Source organism: Anomaloglossus baeobatrachus, chromosome 9 (assembly GCF_048569485.1).
Source record: "Anomaloglossus baeobatrachus isolate aAnoBae1 chromosome 9, aAnoBae1.hap1, whole genome shotgun sequence".
NCBI classification, from domain to species: domain Eukaryota; kingdom Metazoa; phylum Chordata; class Amphibia; order Anura; family Aromobatidae; genus Anomaloglossus; species Anomaloglossus baeobatrachus.
The window spans coordinates 194,816,597-194,836,035 of record NC_134361.1 but is presented as its reverse complement, the minus strand read 5'-3'; the positions used below and the strand labels follow the sequence as shown (position 1 = coordinate 194,836,035).

The following is a 19,439-nucleotide window of genomic DNA, read 5'->3' as shown; positions in this document are numbered from 1 at the left end:
GTGGTGGCAGCATCATGCTGTGGGGCTGTTTCTCAGCCAAGGGGCCTGGCCATCTGGTCCGCATCCATGGAAAGATGGATAGCACGGCCTACCTGGAGATTTTGGCCAAGAACCTCCGCTCCTCCATCAAGGATCTTAAGATGGGTCGTCATTTCATCTTCCAACAAGACAACGACCCAAAGCACACAGCCAAGAAAACCAAGGCCTGGTTCAAGAGGGAAAAAAATCAAGGTGTTGCAGTGGCCTAGTCAGTCTCCTGACCTTAACCCAATTGAAAACTTGTGGAAGGAGCTCAAGATTAAAGTCCACATGAGACACCCAAAGAACCTAGATAACTTGGAGAAGATCTGCATGGAGGAGTGGGCCAAGATAACTCCAGAGACCTGTGCCGGCCTGATCAGGTCTTATAAAAGACGATTATTAGCTGTAATTGCAAACAAGGGTTATTCCACAAAATATTAAACCTAGGGGTTGAATAATAATTCACCCACACTTTTATGTTGAAAATGTATTAAAATTTAACTGAGCAACAAAACTTGTTGGTTTGTAAGATTTATGCATCTGTTAATAAATCCTGCTCTTGTTTGAAGTTTGCAGGCTCTAACTTATTTGCATCTTATCAAACCTGCTAAATCTGCAGGGGGTTGAAGACTACTTGTAGGCACTGTATATATATACACTGTATTAGTATGTATGTGTATATACAGTATATATATATATATATATATATATATATATATATATATATATATATATATATATATATATATATATATATATACTGTATATGTATACACATACTAATACAGTGTGTGTGTGTATATATATATATATATATATATATATATAGTGGAACCTTGGATTAAGAGTAACTTGGTTTGAGAGCGTTTTGCAAGACAAGCAAAGCTTTTTTTACAAATTTTTAACTTGGTTTAAGAGCAATGCTTTGCAATAAGAGCAAATTTCCAATGTATACACTTCCGGTTCCGTCCTTTCACCGCGCTCTGACCCGCTCTGGAGGTAACTTTCTGTCCATATGTACTGTATACAGTATACCATTGCACAGTACAGTATATACTATACATCATGTCTATCAGTTTGCATTTGTGGACACAGTATTGTACTTTCTTTTGGATAACCAGTGCAGCACATTGCGTATACTGTACCTCTCGCACACAAACAATTCTATTGTAAGCTAAAGTGCAGTTTAATTTGTTTTATGTTTTTTACTGTACAGTATTTTGTATTAGTGCACTGTAATAATTCTATATGAATACAGGACATTATTTTATATTACTGTAATAAGTTTCTATAAATACAGTAAATATTTTTGGGTTGTGGAACGAATCGTCTGCGCTTCAACTATTTCCTACGGGAAAATTTGCTTTGATATAAGAGTAACTTGGTTTAAGAGCGCACTCCTGGAACTAATTATGCTCGTAATCCAAAGTTCCACTGTATATACACACTAATACGGTGTATATGCGAGATATATATATATGAGATGCAGATGCAGATTATGGAGCTGTAGCGGCTCAGATCCCATTATATATATATCTGTTACTCATCTCTTCTCTCCCTTACAGGTGGGCCCCTCTATTCATAAATCATCCAGGACCGGGACCCCCGCTATGCCTCTCCCTCCGACGCCCTGTGTTCTGGGGACTTTGTTACTGACCCTTCTCTGCAGCCACAGCCGAGCACTGGATTTACCTAAAGACTGTGAGTACTGCCTGCACCCAACACCTGCCTGCATCTTGTCCATCACTATTCATTTCATTGATGCACAAAGTCCCAGCTCAGAATCCTCTGTGCACAGGCTGCACTGATATCAGGCAGCAGTAGTGTCTGCTTCAGCACCAAGGCCAGGGGCACCGAACCCGCAGGAGCAGCTGGTAGGAGATGGCAGCAGGTGCCACACTTGCACACTTGTCACTAGCTCCTACAGTCAACAGGGAGAATCTAATTTATCCAGAACAGCAGCTAAGAATTCCCTTCCCTTCCCTTTCCTTCCCTTCCCTTTCCCTTTCCCTTTCACTTTCCCTTTTCCCTTCCCTTCCCTTCCCTTTCCTTCCCTTCCCTTCCCTTCCCCTTTCCCTTTTCCCTTCCCTTCCCTTTCCCTTTCCCTTTTCCTTTTCCCTTTCCTTTCCCTTCCTTTCCCTATAGTTTCAGATTTTCATAATATCATGAATAGAATATTATTTTCTTGATGTGTGAGGACGTTTTCAGTTTTGCTATTGGCTTAATAATTCATTTGTAGCATATCTCTAATGCATTGCCTGAGAAATCAGACAGCTGGTCTGCTTGTTAGTCTCTTTGATCACATGCTGTGGGGGAGCCAGTCATGTTCGCTCCCCTCATATATATTGGCTTGACTATTTCATTAATGCCAGCTATAGCTTCTCTATACTGGTCTGGTGAGGTGTTGTGATCCAGACTTACTGGTGCTTGTTGTGCATTATTGCTGTGAGCGGTTATGGTGTTAACCCTTATTGCTGCCTTCCTGCTCTTGCTTTTCTCTTTAGTCTCCTACTGTTTATTGCTGTGTGTTTGCAATGTGTCTGAGTTAGAGTTTTTCCCTGTCTGTCTTAATTTGTGTTTCCATCACACTCCTGCCCCTTCCTTCTCTAGTAATAGATTAGATCTGGCAAGGAGAATAGTAAGGTACGGGGACTCAGGCACTTCCACCATTAGGAGTAATCGTGAGGTGAGGGATAGCGTAGGGTCCCTAGCATGAGTGACCCTCACTATCTTGCAGTCACATTGTGACAAGCTAAGTCCCTGGAGGGGGGGTAACAGATTAGATCTGGTTAGGAGAATAGTAAGGCATGGGTCACAGACATCTACACCATGAGGGGTACGCCTGAAGACTGGGATAGCCTAGGGTCAGTAGAGGAGCCCCCTGTCCCTCACTATCTTGCAGTCACATTGTGATATGCTAATTCCCTGGAGGGGCTAACAGATTAGATTTGGTCAGGAGAATAGTAAGGCACAGGTCACAGACATCTCCACCATTAGGGGTACCACTGAGGACAGAGATAGCCTAGGGTTAGTAGAGGAGCCCCATGTCCTTCACTATCGTGCAGTCACATCATGACAAGCTAAGTCCCTGGTGATGAGGATTGTTTAACAGTTTGTGACTTCTTAAATTATGGATATATGAAGCTGAGTTTTCCATTTGGCTTGTTTTACATAGGACTGCGAGAAGATCAATTACATCACCAGATTATTTAATAGGGCGTAAGTAGAAAATCAGTCATCAATAAATCACTCTCAGCAGAACTTTGACACCATGTCTAGTAATCCTCAGTCCTATATTTTGGAAAAATGGGAGCAGGCGTGTCATAGAGTATTCTGCATGTGCTGACTGTGGGTTTACATAGGACTGCATGTTAACATTGTCATCAAGCAACAGTAATGCAGCCCTAGAAAAATAAGTAGAGTATGATCAATGTCAGCCCTGAAGCTTTCAATCTTATCAAATCGAGCACCGTAAAATAAGACATCTTACAAGGGAAGCCTGAAATGTGGAGATTACAAGACGTCTGCGGGATAAAAGGGCAAACAAGGGGCCGTGTAAATCCAATCTCCGACAATCTTATTAGGGTCTTTCAACCCTTTTTCCTATTTTGATCTGTAGCACAAAAGATACAGCACATTCCTGTTTCCTGGTGGTCCGCAAATTGTTCCAATTGGTTCCCCATAGGGTTGGAATAGAAGAGGCCAAGGTGACTTTGAAAGCCGAAAATACTTGAATGCTTCTTACAAGAAATACACAAATGTACATAGCAGAGTGCTGGGTGAAGTCCCATGTAAAATCAGAGACGTCACATGTGCTGCCGAAAACAATGATTGACAATGTTTTAATCAAGGAATGAGCAAAATGAAAAAATGGGAAAACTTTATCAGGATCACTTATTCTGTGATTTGCAGTCCTATGTAAAACAACATTATTTATGTCACAATTGTAAACTCAGCTCCATACCCCCATAATTAAAAAAGTCATATGTGACGTTCTACCACTAGGTTTCCCTAGATGCCAATGGTGGTGGGGAAGTCAAACAAGCCGGAGGTCAGGAGCCAGGAGGTCATGTTTGGAACACAGGTATAAAGTGAAGCCGAGGTCAGAGTGTAAGCCAGAGGTCAAAAGCCAGGAAGTCACGTAAGGTACACAGGGAGAGAGTGGAGTCGAGGTCAGGGTACAAGCCGGAGGTCAGAAGCCAGGAAGTCACGTAAGGTACGCAGGGAGAGAGTGCAAGTCAGAAGCCAGGAAGTCACGTAAGGTACACAGGGAGAGAGCGGAGTCGAGGTCAGGGTATAAGCCAGAGGTCAGAAGCCAGGAAGATGCGTAAGGAACACAGGGAGAGAGCGGAGTCGAGGTCAGGGTACAAGTCAGATGTCAAAAGCCAGGAAGACGCGTAAGGTACACAGGGAGAGAGCGGAGTCGAGGTGAGGATACAAGTCAGAGGTCAGAAGCCAGGGGGGATCGTCAGAGTCAGGAGCACAGGTGGAGAAAGGTAACAGAGGTCTGAGATAGGAAAACAAGATCAGAGCAAAGCACAATGGGAGCCAGAACACTTACTGCAGAGCAGGAACTACGACTGGTGGCATTCTCGGTGAGGTTGCTCCCTAATGAAGCAGAGCAATCACTCGGAGCGAGGCCCCTCCCAACACCAGTTCAGGAACCGAGGACGGGAAGCATCCCATCCTCCGGAGCACAAAACAGAGTATCGGCTCTGCTGAAGAGCAGAGCACCATGGATCAGAACCATGAAATCATTGTCTTTCATACAACCCTTGTCACCAGGAACTGAGCTATTTTAGATGCAGAAGAAACACTTGGTAATGGGTCCTGGTGGGCAGAGGGACACATGGTACAGGAGGAGGTGAAGGGTACGCTCCCCGTGTCCACAGCACTCTTCCTAAACTATTTATCCATTTTCATGCAGTTTATAAACCTAACCGATGTGTATTAGGCTAAGTTCACATTTCCGCTAAAATCTATCAGTCACAATCCGCTGCTCTTGTAAACAACGGAATCCGTTTAGCGGATTCCGTTGCTCCCATAGACTTGTATGAGCAGCGGATTGTGACTGATGATGCTGCGTTGCACTCTCCGCCCGACTGATCAGTCGTGGAACGACTGACCGCCAGGCGGGGGGAACGCAGCATGTAACGTTTTTTGAGCAGCGAGATCCGTCGGATTTCGCTGCGCATGCTCTCTGGCTCCCTGCACACGTCACCAGCTTTAGTTGGTTACCCGATATTTACCCTGGTTATGGTGCAAGGAGCCAGCGCTAAGCGGTGTAGGCCCGTAACCAAGGTAAATATCGGGTAACCAAGGTAAACATCGGGTGCTTTGCTGTTACCCGATATTTAGGCTGGTTACGTGTGCAGGGAGGCCGACACTTCCCCGCTCGGCCCCGCCCCCTCCCGCACTCCGCACATGTATGTACACACACACACCTGTCCCCAGCCATGCAGACAAGCACTGCCACTGACACCCTCGTCTGGCCCCGCCCCCCGCTGGCTCCGCCCCCTCCCGCACTTTGCATGTGCACACACACACATACATACATACATACATGCACATACACACACTCACTCACACATACACTCACCTGTCCCCAGCCATGCAGACCGCAGCACTTCCACTGACATCCTCAGTGCCTGGCCCCGCCCCCCGCTCGGCTCCGCCCCCTCCCGCACTTTGCATGTGCACACACATACATACATACATACATACATGCACATACACACACTCACTCACACATACACTCACCTGTCCCCAGCCATGCAGACCGCAGCACTTCCACTGACATCCTCAGCGCCTGGCCCCACCCCCCGCTCGGCTCCGCCCCCTCCCGCATTCAGCATGTGTGTATACACACACACACACACACACACACACTCTCTCACTCACTCACTCACCTGTCCTGCAGTCCCTGCGGCACTGACGTCCTCAGTGCCACGGCCCCACTCGGCTCCCCTCCCCCCCGAACTCCGCCCCCCGCACACAATGGAATCCGACAAAGAATTCTGTTCTTTGTCATCCGTTGTACAGCGTTGAACAGCGCATCAGTCACATGCGTCAAGCGACGCATGTGACTGATACAAAACAACGGAAATGTGAACTTAGCCTTAGGGATAATGTGGCAGATAATGCCCATGACTAAGCTAACTCTCAGTTCTGGTGTCACACTTCACCCAAGCAGGGGGTGACTGGGAGGGGGAACCCTGCACTGGCCCTCAGACTAAATATACCCTCAGCTTTCCCTCAAACCAGAGGTACACTTGAAGGTAGTGAGGTCTGGGCCCTCAGCGTTTCCCTGACTCCTGTCCAGGCCCTGGTGTAACTCCCTCCACACCCACCACCCAAGGGAACAGGCCGGAACAGTAGTCAGAAAAACTCCAACGACTAGTAAGATAGCCAAACTCACACACACAGGAACAAACACCAGGGGGACCACAAAAAGGTGGATAGGAGGTAAATAAGGTAAGGAGAAAGTAACTATAAAATGGGGTAACTTCCACACCAAACAACAGCAGACAGCAACAGCAGAAACCACCTCCTTCACGCTCCAGAACAAGCTCCAGAATGAATTCTGAATAACCGGCGCCCTCTGTTGGGAGCAGAGGGTATTTTTCCAGGTTAGACATGATCAGCAAATATACCTGAGCAGAGGTAATGAGCTTGCTGCTGGCAAGAAAACTGACATTAACCCCGTGTATGCCAAAATGAAAAAAAGACATTTAATGTGTGGAGTCACCAATGGTAGAAAGAGACTCTGGGACTGAGCCAGTCAAAGAGAGACGACCATGATAGCTGGGATTTATGTGGGCTTTTTGTGGTTTTCCTGTTTTCATGAGATTCCTAGCTTGGCATCCAGTACAACACAAGGGTAACAATGGGGATGGTGTGGAAAGAAGGCCCTGGCGAAAGGAAGAGGAGACACCTCCTGCAGCTCATCTGAGCCTGTACCCTAAGCTCCCTTACATCTCTATACGGGTCCTTCTCCCCGTCGCCTTCATGTGCCTAGGCCCTCGCTTGCCCTGAACTCACCCTGGCTAGTGAGAAGGACGGCGAGAACACTAGTCACAAGATAAGGGAGACAGTCAAAAGGAAAAAGACGCAAAAAGGAAAACAATCCAAGTATCTTCAATGCAGCAAAACACTGCAGCTGCAATAGTCACGACTCCTCTAATTCTTCCAGAGACAGACTCCTTCCAAAGTCCAAAGTAGACAACAATAGAATGAGAATCTATAACCAGCATCAGATGGTAAGACATGTGACTTTTTATAGTGAAGGGGAGTGGTCACAAAAGAGCTGCACCTGAGATTAAGGCAACAAAGGACAGCCAGATAGGAAAGCGTCCTTAACCTCTGCAGCTCTAAAAGAGAGTAGATCCATTCAAATACCAGTTGTAGATCTGCGAACAATAAGGCATTGTGACCTTCTGGTCACATAGTCGCCAGAGGTCTCCCCAGAGTAGGACATACCCATGACAAACAAAGAGTCTTCTTAGAGGGATTATGTCAGCACAAAATGACTGTTCAAACAAAGCAAATATGCCCAAAATGATGTACATTACCATACTTCTGGTCCACTAGAAAGTTTTCTTCCTGGGCGAGTGAGTAAGATGAGTGCCAGACGGCACTGTCAGTAGGTGTCACGGTGCCTCTCCGGGTGAGCCGTTCTGAAGCCGACAGGGACTGGAACAGACATTTCATCTCTTATTAAATCTCCACTTCAACCTCAAGTAAGAAATCTTATAAGTGCTGATGGCAACATCTTCAATAAATCCTAAGTGACAAGCCCGAGGCTTCATTCTGCCGAGGAGTCAGGGTAATGTTGAGACCTCCTGCTTCTTCTGACACTTATACCCTTTCATGTCACCAGGTCAGGGCAGTTCTTCCATTGTAGGATGGTATTGTGCCACTCTGTATTTGTAATCAACCAATCACAAACAATAACATAAACGTCATTCATTCTAGGAGCCCATTGCTTTCTGATGATGACCACATTCTATTGACATACTGTCACGATGACTATAGGACAGCAGGGAACCGAGGCTCCTATATTTTCCCTCAAGCTAGGGAGCCCTATGCTCTCCCTAACCTCAGGGATACTCTTGATGGTGCAGAGGCCTGAGGCTCCTTGCGAGCCCTGCTCATGACCAATCCTGATATGTTTCTCTCTCCCACCAGGGAGGGACGAGACAGAAGTGTGAAAGACAAACCAAAAAAAACCAAAAACCATTTATTCTAATTTCTAGGAGCCCATTGCTTTCTGATGATGACCACTTTCTATTGACATACTGTCCCAATGACTATGGGACAGCAGGGAACCAGAGCTCCTAAGTTGTCCCTCAAGCTTGGGGGCTCTATGTTATTCCTAACCTCAGGGATACTCTTGATGGTGGAGAGGCCTGAGTCTCCTTGCGAGCCCTACTCATGACCAATCCTGATATCCTCCCCCAGGGAGGGACGAGACAGAAGTGTGATGAAAACCCACAGATAAAGACAGACAGCGGAAAACCAAAAATCATTTATTCTAATTTCTAGGAGCCCATTGCTTTCTGTTGATGACCACTTTCTATTGACATACTGTCACAATGACTATGGGACAGCAGGGAACCAGAGCTCCTAAGTTGTCCCTCAAGCTTGGGGGCTCTATGTTATTCCTAACCTTATTGATACTCCTGATGGTGGAGAGGCTTGAGTCTCCTTACTGGCCCCGCTCCTGATAAGTCCGGATCTGATTCCCCCCTAGGGAGGGAAGGCACAGAAGTGTAATGAAAACCCACAGATTGAGACAGAGTAGGGAAAACCAAAACTCTGTCCCACAGCATGCACACACAAAGGTAAAGACAATTAGAGATTCAGGAGGAAAACAAGAGCAGAATGGAAGCTACAAAAAAACAGGGGTAAACACCACAACCGCACCAACAATAAGCACAACTTTCACCAGAAAGTCTGTAATACCACGCCTCACTGACCAACAAAGACAAACTATAGCTGGCATGGGTGGAAGGTTTCAACCAGCATAAATAGGAGGGGAGCAGATCTGGTGCTGCCGGTCAAAAGAATTTTGAGGTTCGGTGTCCATATCTATAGAAGCCCATCATCTCCTCAATCACACCTAGACCATAATATTTAGCCTTGGAAAATCCTAACAAACTGATTTATGGATGTAATTTTGGCATCAACCCCACACTTGATTCCCACCACAAGTAAATTAAGAACCACCAAAATATTAGTTATGTCTATGTTGTTTATGTTGGCCAAGGTGGAGGGATCAAGGAGGCTTTGCCCTGGTCAAGAGCCCACAAGTTGGTTTGGTGTAACAGCTGTCAGTAGTCTAGGAAGGAGAACCTTAATAATAGGGTTCTCATCCTCCTGTCACCTGACACCCACTTTCATGGGGGCCGTTAGGCTAAGACCCCACATTTAACCATGAGGTTCACTCATTTTACATGGGTTCCTCCAGTTCTTATTCTCACCCCTTTCTCATGGATCCACAGATCTTTAATTTAAACCCATTTTTGGGGGATTTAAATGGAAACCCCAATTCAAATGTTCATGGTAGACCAGGCCTTAAAGGGGTATTTCAATCTGAAGCATTTATGGCAAAGACACAAGATCTAGTGAGGGTCACATCTTTGGGCCTTCACCTAAAGTTGAATCAAACTCTCCTTTCGCCCAAGTCTTGTCGGCCATTCATGGCATATCCTAAATATCATAAATCACACCGAAAATAATATTCCATTAACTACAAATGGAATTTCCCTTTAAGACTATTACTAACCCTAAGGATCGTATATTTAGTAGAATAAACCTTATCCGAATCCATCACCATGTAATATTGATGGATATCACGCTCTTGCATCTGTGATCGCTTTGTATATCCATAAAACATAGATGTCCAATCTGTTGAATAATTTGTATTCGTCTGTCACTTCCATTTCTGCAGTTTTTCTTCTATATTCTGAAAAAAGGTCATACAGATACGTCGACGATGTCACCGTCATTTCCGAGAGCTGTGACTTGCCCTAGTTTTAGCTGGAAGCAAGCTGATTGGGGACAAGGAGTAATTCCCAAGACTTGCGAGTTGTGAGCTCCCCGCGCTGTCTACAATCCTCCTGTTATTTCCCGCTAATTGTTTTGCTACGGGAAGAGCGCGCACAGCTTTAAGAGTCAGTCTTTCAGGTGCATAACAAAACATTAAACTACTAAGAATGTATAATCTAGGGATTTTTAAGCCTTGACTGAAATTAGAGACTCTATTCAACTTTTTTAATCCTACTATGAAAAAGTATTTGCTCCTCCGCCATTAGATGCCCCTTATGCTCAAGGGCAGCGTTAGATTAACAATTGATAAAAAATCCACACAGTATATTGTTATGCATGCTTCACTGAACACATTTATTCAACATAGATATTGGTCAAATAAAAAAAAATAATTTCTAAATTTAAAGGGGACTTTTCACTAAAATTTTTTAAAATAAACTGAGTATAACCTCCGATTGCAGCTGTTCCACTGATTCAGGAACAGTATTTTTTTTTTTCTGTGCCCTTCCGCTCCAAAGTTATCCCCATTGTAATATTATGCACATATACCTACTAATCCTATGGGTGTGTTCCATAGAATGTCTTTGTGGGCGTGGCCGTGCTTTCATTGGTTAGTTTCAGAGGAGAAAAACAAAACACCCACAGAGGTACTATTGTATACGCCCTGTTGCATCATTATTACAGGGGGCATAACTTTGGAATGGAGGGACATAGAAAAAAACTAAAAATTGTTCCAGAATCAGTGGAACAGCTGCAACTAGAGAATGTACTCAATTTATATGAAATATCCAGACAATGTTCTCCCTTAAAGGAGTTTTAAACAGTTGAACAGCAGGATGGATCACTACTGCATAGATGTGACAGTGGTTATGGAGAAAGCTGTGGACAGAGGCTCTTAGACTGGCCCTCAGGCTAGGGAGGGCCCTGGCTATCCCTGTTCTCAGAGTTATCTCTGAAGGTGAGGTGTGATGACCATACTCTGCAGGACCGCCATCCTGCAGAGCCGGTTTCATGCTTCTGCTCTGTATGCCAGCTTCCTGCAGAGCTGGCTTACCCTTCTGGCCCGCCCCTCCGGGTTTTTGGCCTCTCCCTAACCTTGGGGGAGGGGTTCCTCCGGTCCTCAATTTTGACTCCCCCCTCCGCTCTATTACGGAACCAATCCTGCTGCAGCGCCGCCAGTGATATTTCCGGTTTCGGCAAGTACTCGGCTCTGGTCTGCTTGTGCCTTCCCTAATTTTGTCCCACTACCGCTCCCCTCCTCTGCCTCTTCTGACTTCCTCCCTCGACCCGTGTCTGCATTCCTTGACCTCTCTGTGACCCCTCCCCATCTCATCCCCTGATTCTGTCCCGGTGTTCTGACCTCCTCCCTCCATGTGCCTCCCTCTGTCTAACCCACCTTCTCCACTCCTTCCTATCCCTGTGGACTAATCTGATCCCTACTTACTGACTGACTCCCTCTGTGTACCAACTTCGGCTAGCTCTCTGACTCTATCTTGGTTTTCCCCATTGTCCTGACATTACCTCTCTGTGCATTGACCTTGGCCTGTTTGACTACTCTCCACTAGGCTTGGTGCCACCTAGTGTTTCTACCCTACAGTTCCTGTCCAGTAGTGCTTTGGCGACACCTGGTGGGTTAGCCTCTAACTGCACCAGGTATAGCATCACATGAGGATGTCTGAGCCGCCTTCCTGGTCCTGGACCAGCCCTGACAATGCCCTGACTAGGGGAGGCTGTAGTGAGATTAAACACACAGAGATAGACTAACAGGGGGAACCAAAACTCTATCTCACAGCACGCTCCCACAGAGTTATAGACAATAAGAGATAAGGAGGAAAATAGGAGCAGGGAGGTGTTATGGAGGGAGCGGCAGATTAGGACCAGGGGCTATATATCCCAATCGCCAGTTGGGGCCCACCGTGCTCCAGATGACAATGGAGCTGCTGGCAACCCGAAGGTTAGGTGGAGAATACAGAGCTCGGTGGCTCTGATATAACCCATGAAACCTGGGAACCGGTCACGTGTGTAGGGACACGTCAGACCGGATGACAACCCAGTTAGCGTTTTGGTGTACCTGGCGCTACACCGACAACATGTGCAGGGAACACGTCAGGCCAGGTGGTGATCAGGTAGCGTTGACCAGAAGACCGCCACGAAAGCGCCCTGTCGGTCACGTGTGCAGGACACGTCAGGCCGAGCGGTCCTCCGATTAGCGTTTCTGGTCACCTCTCGACTGGCCACGTGTGTGAAGGACACGTCAGGCCAGGTGGTCACACCAGTAGTGTTGACTGGGAAGCCAATACGAGGGGAATAGGGTACACACACCCAGCCCAGGAACTCCTTGTTAACACCACAGGGCTCATGGGGTACGCTATCAGTCTGTGTAGGGGGCACAACCGGACAGGAGGCGCAGCAGCCGCAGCCCAGTTAACTCCACTGGGCGGCACAAGCAGGACTAGATGGTAGGAGGTGGAAGCCCGGCGCCTGACCCTAACATGCTGAGCCACGGGTGTCTTGGCGTGACAAACACTGAACACCTAACCCTACCTACCACTTCCAAACAAAGGCTAATGCCGCAATGAGGCTTTAACATGGAGGTGTGCTCTGTCTGAGCAAATGTGAAGACTGCACACCTCCATGTTGTCTCCAGCCCCTTTTATAACCTGGGTCCGCCCCAAACCCAGGGTGGAACCACAAAGGTCCAATAGCAGAGTGCCATGTCATCAGCAACGTCACCAGCGGCCTATCCGGAACCGCCACGTCATCGATGACCTCATGGCAGGCACACCCCAAACACATCACCAATCATCGTCTGACGACCAATGGTGAGGTGCCGTGTCATAGGGGCGGGCCTCCGCGAGCCAGTCCGGAGTGGCTACATCATCAGGACACCTGATGTGTGTCGGCCTATCAGAGCCTGCCACCTCACTGACATGCCCAGTGAGGTCCTAACCGGACCTGGCCTCTGATGCACTAAGTGCCTGAGCATGCTCAGTAGCCTGAACAACAGTCTCAGAAATAAAACTATCTGCCTGAGCATGCTCTGTAGACACAACAGAGGACTTAGACATGGCACGATGTCCAAGTACCTGTGCAAAGAGGCTTTTCGCACTAAGTGTAGGAGCATGCTCAGTAGCCTGAACCGAGGACTTAGCCTCAGAAATGGCACTATCAGGCTGAGTATGCTCACAAGGCGAAACACTGAACTTAGACTCTGGCTGGGGTAAATCGGCGCGCGCATGCGCACTAGCCGCCTCTCCACACTTAGACGTGGAGAAAGAAGCAGCCAGCTGGACGACCCGAGGCACGGCCAAAAACGGCAGCCGGCGCCTGGGTGCAACAGGGACCGCAGCAGGCTGCTTGTGGCTATGGCGGCGCCGATTCGTAACAGGAGGAAACAACAAGACAACAGGTGAATTCCACAACAACTCCAAGCACCACTGGGACACACCAGCACACAAACCAAAAAAGCAATAAACTATAGTCGGCATGGGTAGACAGATTCTATCATCGTAAAAAGGCAGGAAGCAAATGTGATAGGTCTCCAACAACATGTGATCCCAGAGGTAACCAACAGGCTAGCAGAGGTTAACTTTTGCTAGCCTGACCATGAATGAGCACACAACCATAGTGTGGCGTGTCAGAAGCTATAATGTGAACAGCGTATGTTGCTGATGTGACAATCAGCAAGTTTAGAGCAAAACTCTGTGTATTTTAACCCCTAAGATGCCACTACATCACATGACACCTCGCAATAAAATAGAATAAAGAGATTAAAAAGTCATATTAAATGGACCCCAGAATAGTAATGATAAAAACTACAGTTGAACCCACAATGCTAGTTAAGATATTGTGAACAAAGTACAGTACCTGAATTCCCAAAATCCAGACTGACTATAAACCCCAAAAATTCAGACTAAGCATCATTTCTGTCAGCCCGTGTGCTGTCGATTATCATCTAATGAAGCTTCTCTACAATATCATGTTGTATAGTCATTTGGCAAAACCAATGAATAAGCATTCATGGCCAAGTCTGAAAAACCTGGCAGTGATCCTTAGTGCCAAATTACAGATTTGGCTCATGTGGATGCACTAAAATTACCAGCGGCAAATTACTACAATGCATCAAAATCTGATGACATTGATTTTCATTGAGATGAACTTCAAGAAGGACATGGTTTGGAGCCAGAGATGTGGTCCTATTGGAATAAATCTGGTAAAACATATGGGATCATTAGTAGCCACTTGGCATCAAATTTAAGGTTTTCTGGATGCTTCATATGTGGAGTGTAGAAGTGAAGAGTAGACGTAGATGCGTAGGAAAGCATTAGTCCTTGACCCAATTTCATAAAAAAGGTTCCTATGGGGCAGGTTCATAACTGTCAGTCACTAGAGCATTAGATATGGATTACCGTCTTCTGATATTTGGCCCAAGATATTGGATCTTGGAAACCATGGCTATGTTTGTGAGGTAATTATGTTGAGGGATGTCCATGGACTGCAATTACTTGTTTGCTATTCAATTTAAGGTTCTTAGGATAGTACGTGTGGACCATAAAACTGGAAAATACAATTAGATGGTGTTTAGAAAAATGTTAGTCCTTTGACCCAATTTCATTGAACAGGTTCCTCAGGGGCAGGTACAATAATCGCAATTACTAGAACACATGATATTGGTGAGATATTGTCTTCCATTTGGCCCAAGCGTGTGTAATCTTAGAAACGATGACTATGTTTGTCAGGAGTTCATGTTGAGGGATGTTCATGAGTTATTATAAGTCATTTCACATCAGATGTTATGAATTTGGGATGCTACATGTGTAGAGTGTAGATCTGGAAAGTACAATTACAGGATTAGTTTGTGACCCAATATCATTCAAGAAGTTCCACAGGGGTAGGTACATAATCTCAATGACTAAAACACAAGACGTGGATAAGATACTACCTTCTATCATTTGGTCTAAGAGCTAAGATTGTGATTATGATATATAGAAAAATGCTAGTCTTTGGCCGCATTAGTTCCTCGGGGGCAGGTACATAATTTCAATGACTAAAACACAACACATGGATAGTCTTTGACCCAGTTTCATTGAATGAGTGCCTCAGGTGCAGATACATAATCTTAATGACTAAAACACAAGATGTGGATAGTCTTTGACCCAGTTTCATTGAATTAGTTCTTCAAGGGTGGGTACTTGAGCTTAATCACTTAAACACAAAATGTGGATAGACTCTGACCCAGTATCATTGAATTAGTTTCTCAGGGGCAGATACGTAATCTCAATGACTAAAACACAAGATGTGGATAGACTTTGACCAAATTTAATTAGTTCCTCGGGGCTGGCTCTTTGACTTAGTTTCATTGAATAGGTTCCTCAGGGGCAGTTACATAATCTCAATAACTAAAACACAAGATATGGGTAGACTTTGACCCAATTTCATTGAATTAGCTCCTCAGGGGCAGATACATAATCTCAATGTCTAAAACACATGACATGGATAGACTTTGACCCATAATTAGTTCCTTAGGAGCAGGTACATAATCTCAATGACTAAAACACAAGACTTGGATAGATTTTGACCCAATTTAATTGAATTAGTTCCTCGGGGGCAGGTACATAATCTCAATGACCAAAACACAAGACATGGATAGACTTTGACTCAATTTCATTGAATTAGTTCCTTGGGGGTAGGTACATAATCTCAATAACTAAAACACAACATGTGGATTTACTTTTACCCAATTTCATTAAATTAGTTTCTTAGGGGAAGATACATAATCTCAATGACTAAAACACAAGACGTGGCTAGTCTTTGACCCAATTTCATTGAATCAGTTGCTCAGGGGCAGATACATAATCTCAATGACTAAACCACAAGACATGGATAGACTTTGACTCAATTTCATTGAATCAGTTCCTCAGGGGCAGATACATAATCTCAATGACTAAACCACAAGACATGGATAGACTTTGACCCAATTTCATTGAATTAGTTGCTCAGGGGCAGGTACATAATCTCAAGGACCAAAACACAAGATGTGGATAGTCTTTGACCCAATTTTGTTAAATTAGTTCCTCAGTGGAAAGTACATAATCTCAATGACTAAAACACAAGAAATGGATAGACTTTGACCCAATTTCATTGAATTAGTTCCTCATGGGCAGACACATAATCTCAATTACTAAAACACAAGACGTGTATAAGATTCTGTCTTCTACTGTTTGGTGTAATAGGTGGCATTAAGGTTATCTTATGCAGACAAATTTTAGTCTTTGACTTAGTTTCATTGAATAGGTTCCTCAGGGGATGCTACATAATCTCAATTATTAAACCCAAGACGTGGATAAGATACTGTCTTCTATCATTTGGTCCAATAGGTGGTATTATGGATATTACATGGAGAAAAATAGTAGTCTGTGGACCAATGTCATTGAAAAAGTTCCTCAGGGACAGGTACATAAATCTCAGTAGAATACAAGACAAAGATATGATAGGTCCAAGTGCTGGGATCTTGGAGACCATGGCTATACATGGTGGGATGTTAATGCTTGGAAAGTAGAAGTCATCTGAGGAGGCATATGCCATGGCTGTGATATATTGTTGAGCAGGACGCTCTACCTCACTGGTCATGAACTTCCATAATGAGTCCTACCCCACATGTTTGGAGCACAATTATCGCATTTCTATAATCCTCCTATGGATCACAGAAGATTTTAATCAGTATTGCCATAGCATTGTCATAGAAACCCTAATTATTGAATTAAAATCTTCCGAAAATAATTCTACGCGTCTCGGAGCTTTCTGTCACACGCTGATGAGCGAGTTAAGAATATGGCTACCAATAATAAGCTGCCAATCCCTCCTAGGCATTATGGCTTTGCTGATTTAGTTCCTCTGCATTAGAAATATATATCTCTATAAATCACCGGATATTCTGTATGTCTGATGATTGGGTCCATCTCCATGCCTTGTCCCCCCCTAGAGAGGATCAGGTCACTGTATCATATATCCTTTGTCTTAAGCTGCCTGGACGTCTTTCATATAAGGAGGTAGAAATGGCTGTGTGTCCTCTGTACAGAGACGTCTTATTATATTCTTATTATTACTTGTTATTTCTTGTTTATTCAATTACCCAATTACCATAAATTATATACAGCGGTGTGCGGCATGACTAGGCAGGATGTACATTATTCCTTATTTGATTAGAGTTATTCAAAGGTGGCATAAGGTAAAACTATCTGTAATAACCTTTATAATGAGCCTGCGGGCACGGCCCTTGTATTTGTCAGCATTATATATAGGCATAATTATATATCATGTCATAGAGACTGCTGGTTACTCATAATAGACGCACTATACTATGCTTTTTTATTAATAAATAAATTAATATTTTTTTTAGCAAGTAACAATGTTGCCTGTATCAACCAATCACAGTACAGTTTTAATTTTTTTAAACTCCTTAAAGGTGACCATTTTTGCTCTTATTTTATTCCTTCATCTCCCCTGGGTATTTTGCTTTTTGTTTTTTCTAAATCCGCCATACGGTTCCAAAGATATGGACCTTTTTATTCAGTGCTAAGAATTTACAAGGGGGCGTGGCTCATATGGAACACGCCTCAGAGGAGCTTGAAGACACACCCCAGAGGAGCCACATTACCTGTAAATACCATAAAAATTAGCACTAAATAAAAAGGTGAATCTCTCAGGAAATATATGGCAGAATTAAAAGATAAAACAGTGAAATACCTAAGGGAGCTGTGGGAATAAAATAAGATAAAACAACTGTCCACTTTTAATTTGGGGACAAGGCCTATAATTTATTTTTTTTTGGGATTTTATTTTTTGTTTCTTTTTTTTCCTTCACGATAACCATATGAGAAGGTTTTTTTTGCTGGATGAATTATAGTTTTGAATGATGCCATTGAATTTACCATACAATGTAGGCATTGTGTACTATATGCTACAATACTTCAAGACAGCTGTGAGGGGCGATAGGTGCTGGAACCTTCATAGCACCAGAGATTGACAGTGGCATTTAGGTTGTTAAATGGGAGAGACTTGGGAAATTTGTCACCTTCCTTACATGTGGGGATTTTTTTGCATCTTCCTTAAACATGGGGCTTTTTTTGGCATCTTCCTTAAATATGGGGCTTTTTTGGCATCTTCTTTCAGCAGGGGGGGGTGGCATCTTGTTTAAATGTGGGGCTTTTTTGGCATCTTCTTTCAGCGGGGGGGGGGCATCTTCTTTAAACGTGGGGCTTTTTTGGTATCTTCCTTAAACGTGGCCCTTTTTTGGCATCTTCCTTAAACGTGGGCCTTTTTTGGCATCTTCCTTAAACGTGGGCCTTTTTTGGCATCTTTCTTAAACATGGGGCTTTTTTGGAATCTTCCTTAAACATGGGGCTTTTTTGGCATCTTCCTTAAACATGGGGCTTTTTGGCATCTTCCTTAAACATGGCGCTTTTTTGGCATCTTCCTTAAACATGGGGCTTTTTTTGGCATCTTCCTGAAACATGGGGCTTTTTTTGGCATCTTCCTTAAACATGGGGCTTTTTTGAGCATCTTCCTTAAACATGGGGCTTTTTTGGCATCTTCCTTAAACATGGGGCTTTTTTTTTTGCATCTTCCTTAAACATGGGGCTTTTTTTGGCATCTTCCTTAAACATGGGGCTTTTTTTGGCATCTTCCTTACACATGGGGCTTTTTTGGCATCTTCTTTAAACGTGGGCTTTTTTTGGCATCATCCTTAAATGTGGGGCTTTTTTGGCATCTTCCTTAAACATGGGGCCTTTTTTGACATCTTCCTTAAACATGGGGCTTTTTTGGCATCTTCCTTACACATGGGGCTTTTTTGGCATCTTCTTTAAACATGGGCTTTTTTTGGCATCATCCTTAAACATGGGGCTTTTTTTGGCATCTTCCTTAAACATGTGGCGTTTTTGACATCTTCTTTAAACGTGGGCTTTTTTTGGCATCTTCCTTAAACATGGGGCTTTTTTGGGCATCTTCCTTAAACATGGGGCTTTTTTTTTTGCATCTTCCTTAAACATGGGGCTTTTTTTGGCATCTTCCTTAAACATGTGGCTTTTTTGGCATCTTCCTTAAACGTGGGGCTTTTTTGGCATCTTCCTTAAACATGGGGCTAGTTGGCATCTTCCTTAAACATGGGGCTTTTTTGGCATCTTCCTTAAACATGGGGCTATTTGGCATCTTCCTTAAACGTGGGGCTTTTTTGGCATCTTCCTTAAACATGGGGCTTTTTTGGCATCTTCCTTAAACGTGGGGCTTTTTTGGCATCTTCCTTAAACGTGGGGCTTTTTTGGCATCTTCCTTAAACATGGGGCTTTTTTTGGCATCTTCCTTAAACA

General features: G+C 44.4%; 1 protein-coding gene across 6 annotated transcripts in view; it reads left to right on the top strand.

Annotated features, from left to right (window-relative positions):
* Window positions 1-19,439, top strand: part of L1CAM (L1 cell adhesion molecule) — a 252,656-nt gene that overhangs the window by 148,084 nt on the left and 85,133 nt on the right. For all 6 annotated transcript variants that reach the window (XM_075324176.1, XM_075324175.1, XM_075324173.1 and 3 more), the window contains exon 2: window positions 1,587-1,722. In XM_075324176.1, the coding sequence (XP_075180291.1) occupies window positions 1,632-1,722 (91 nt within the window). In that variant the 5' untranslated portion in view covers window positions 1,587-1,631. The remainder of the gene's footprint in view (window positions 1-1,586; window positions 1,723-19,439) is intronic.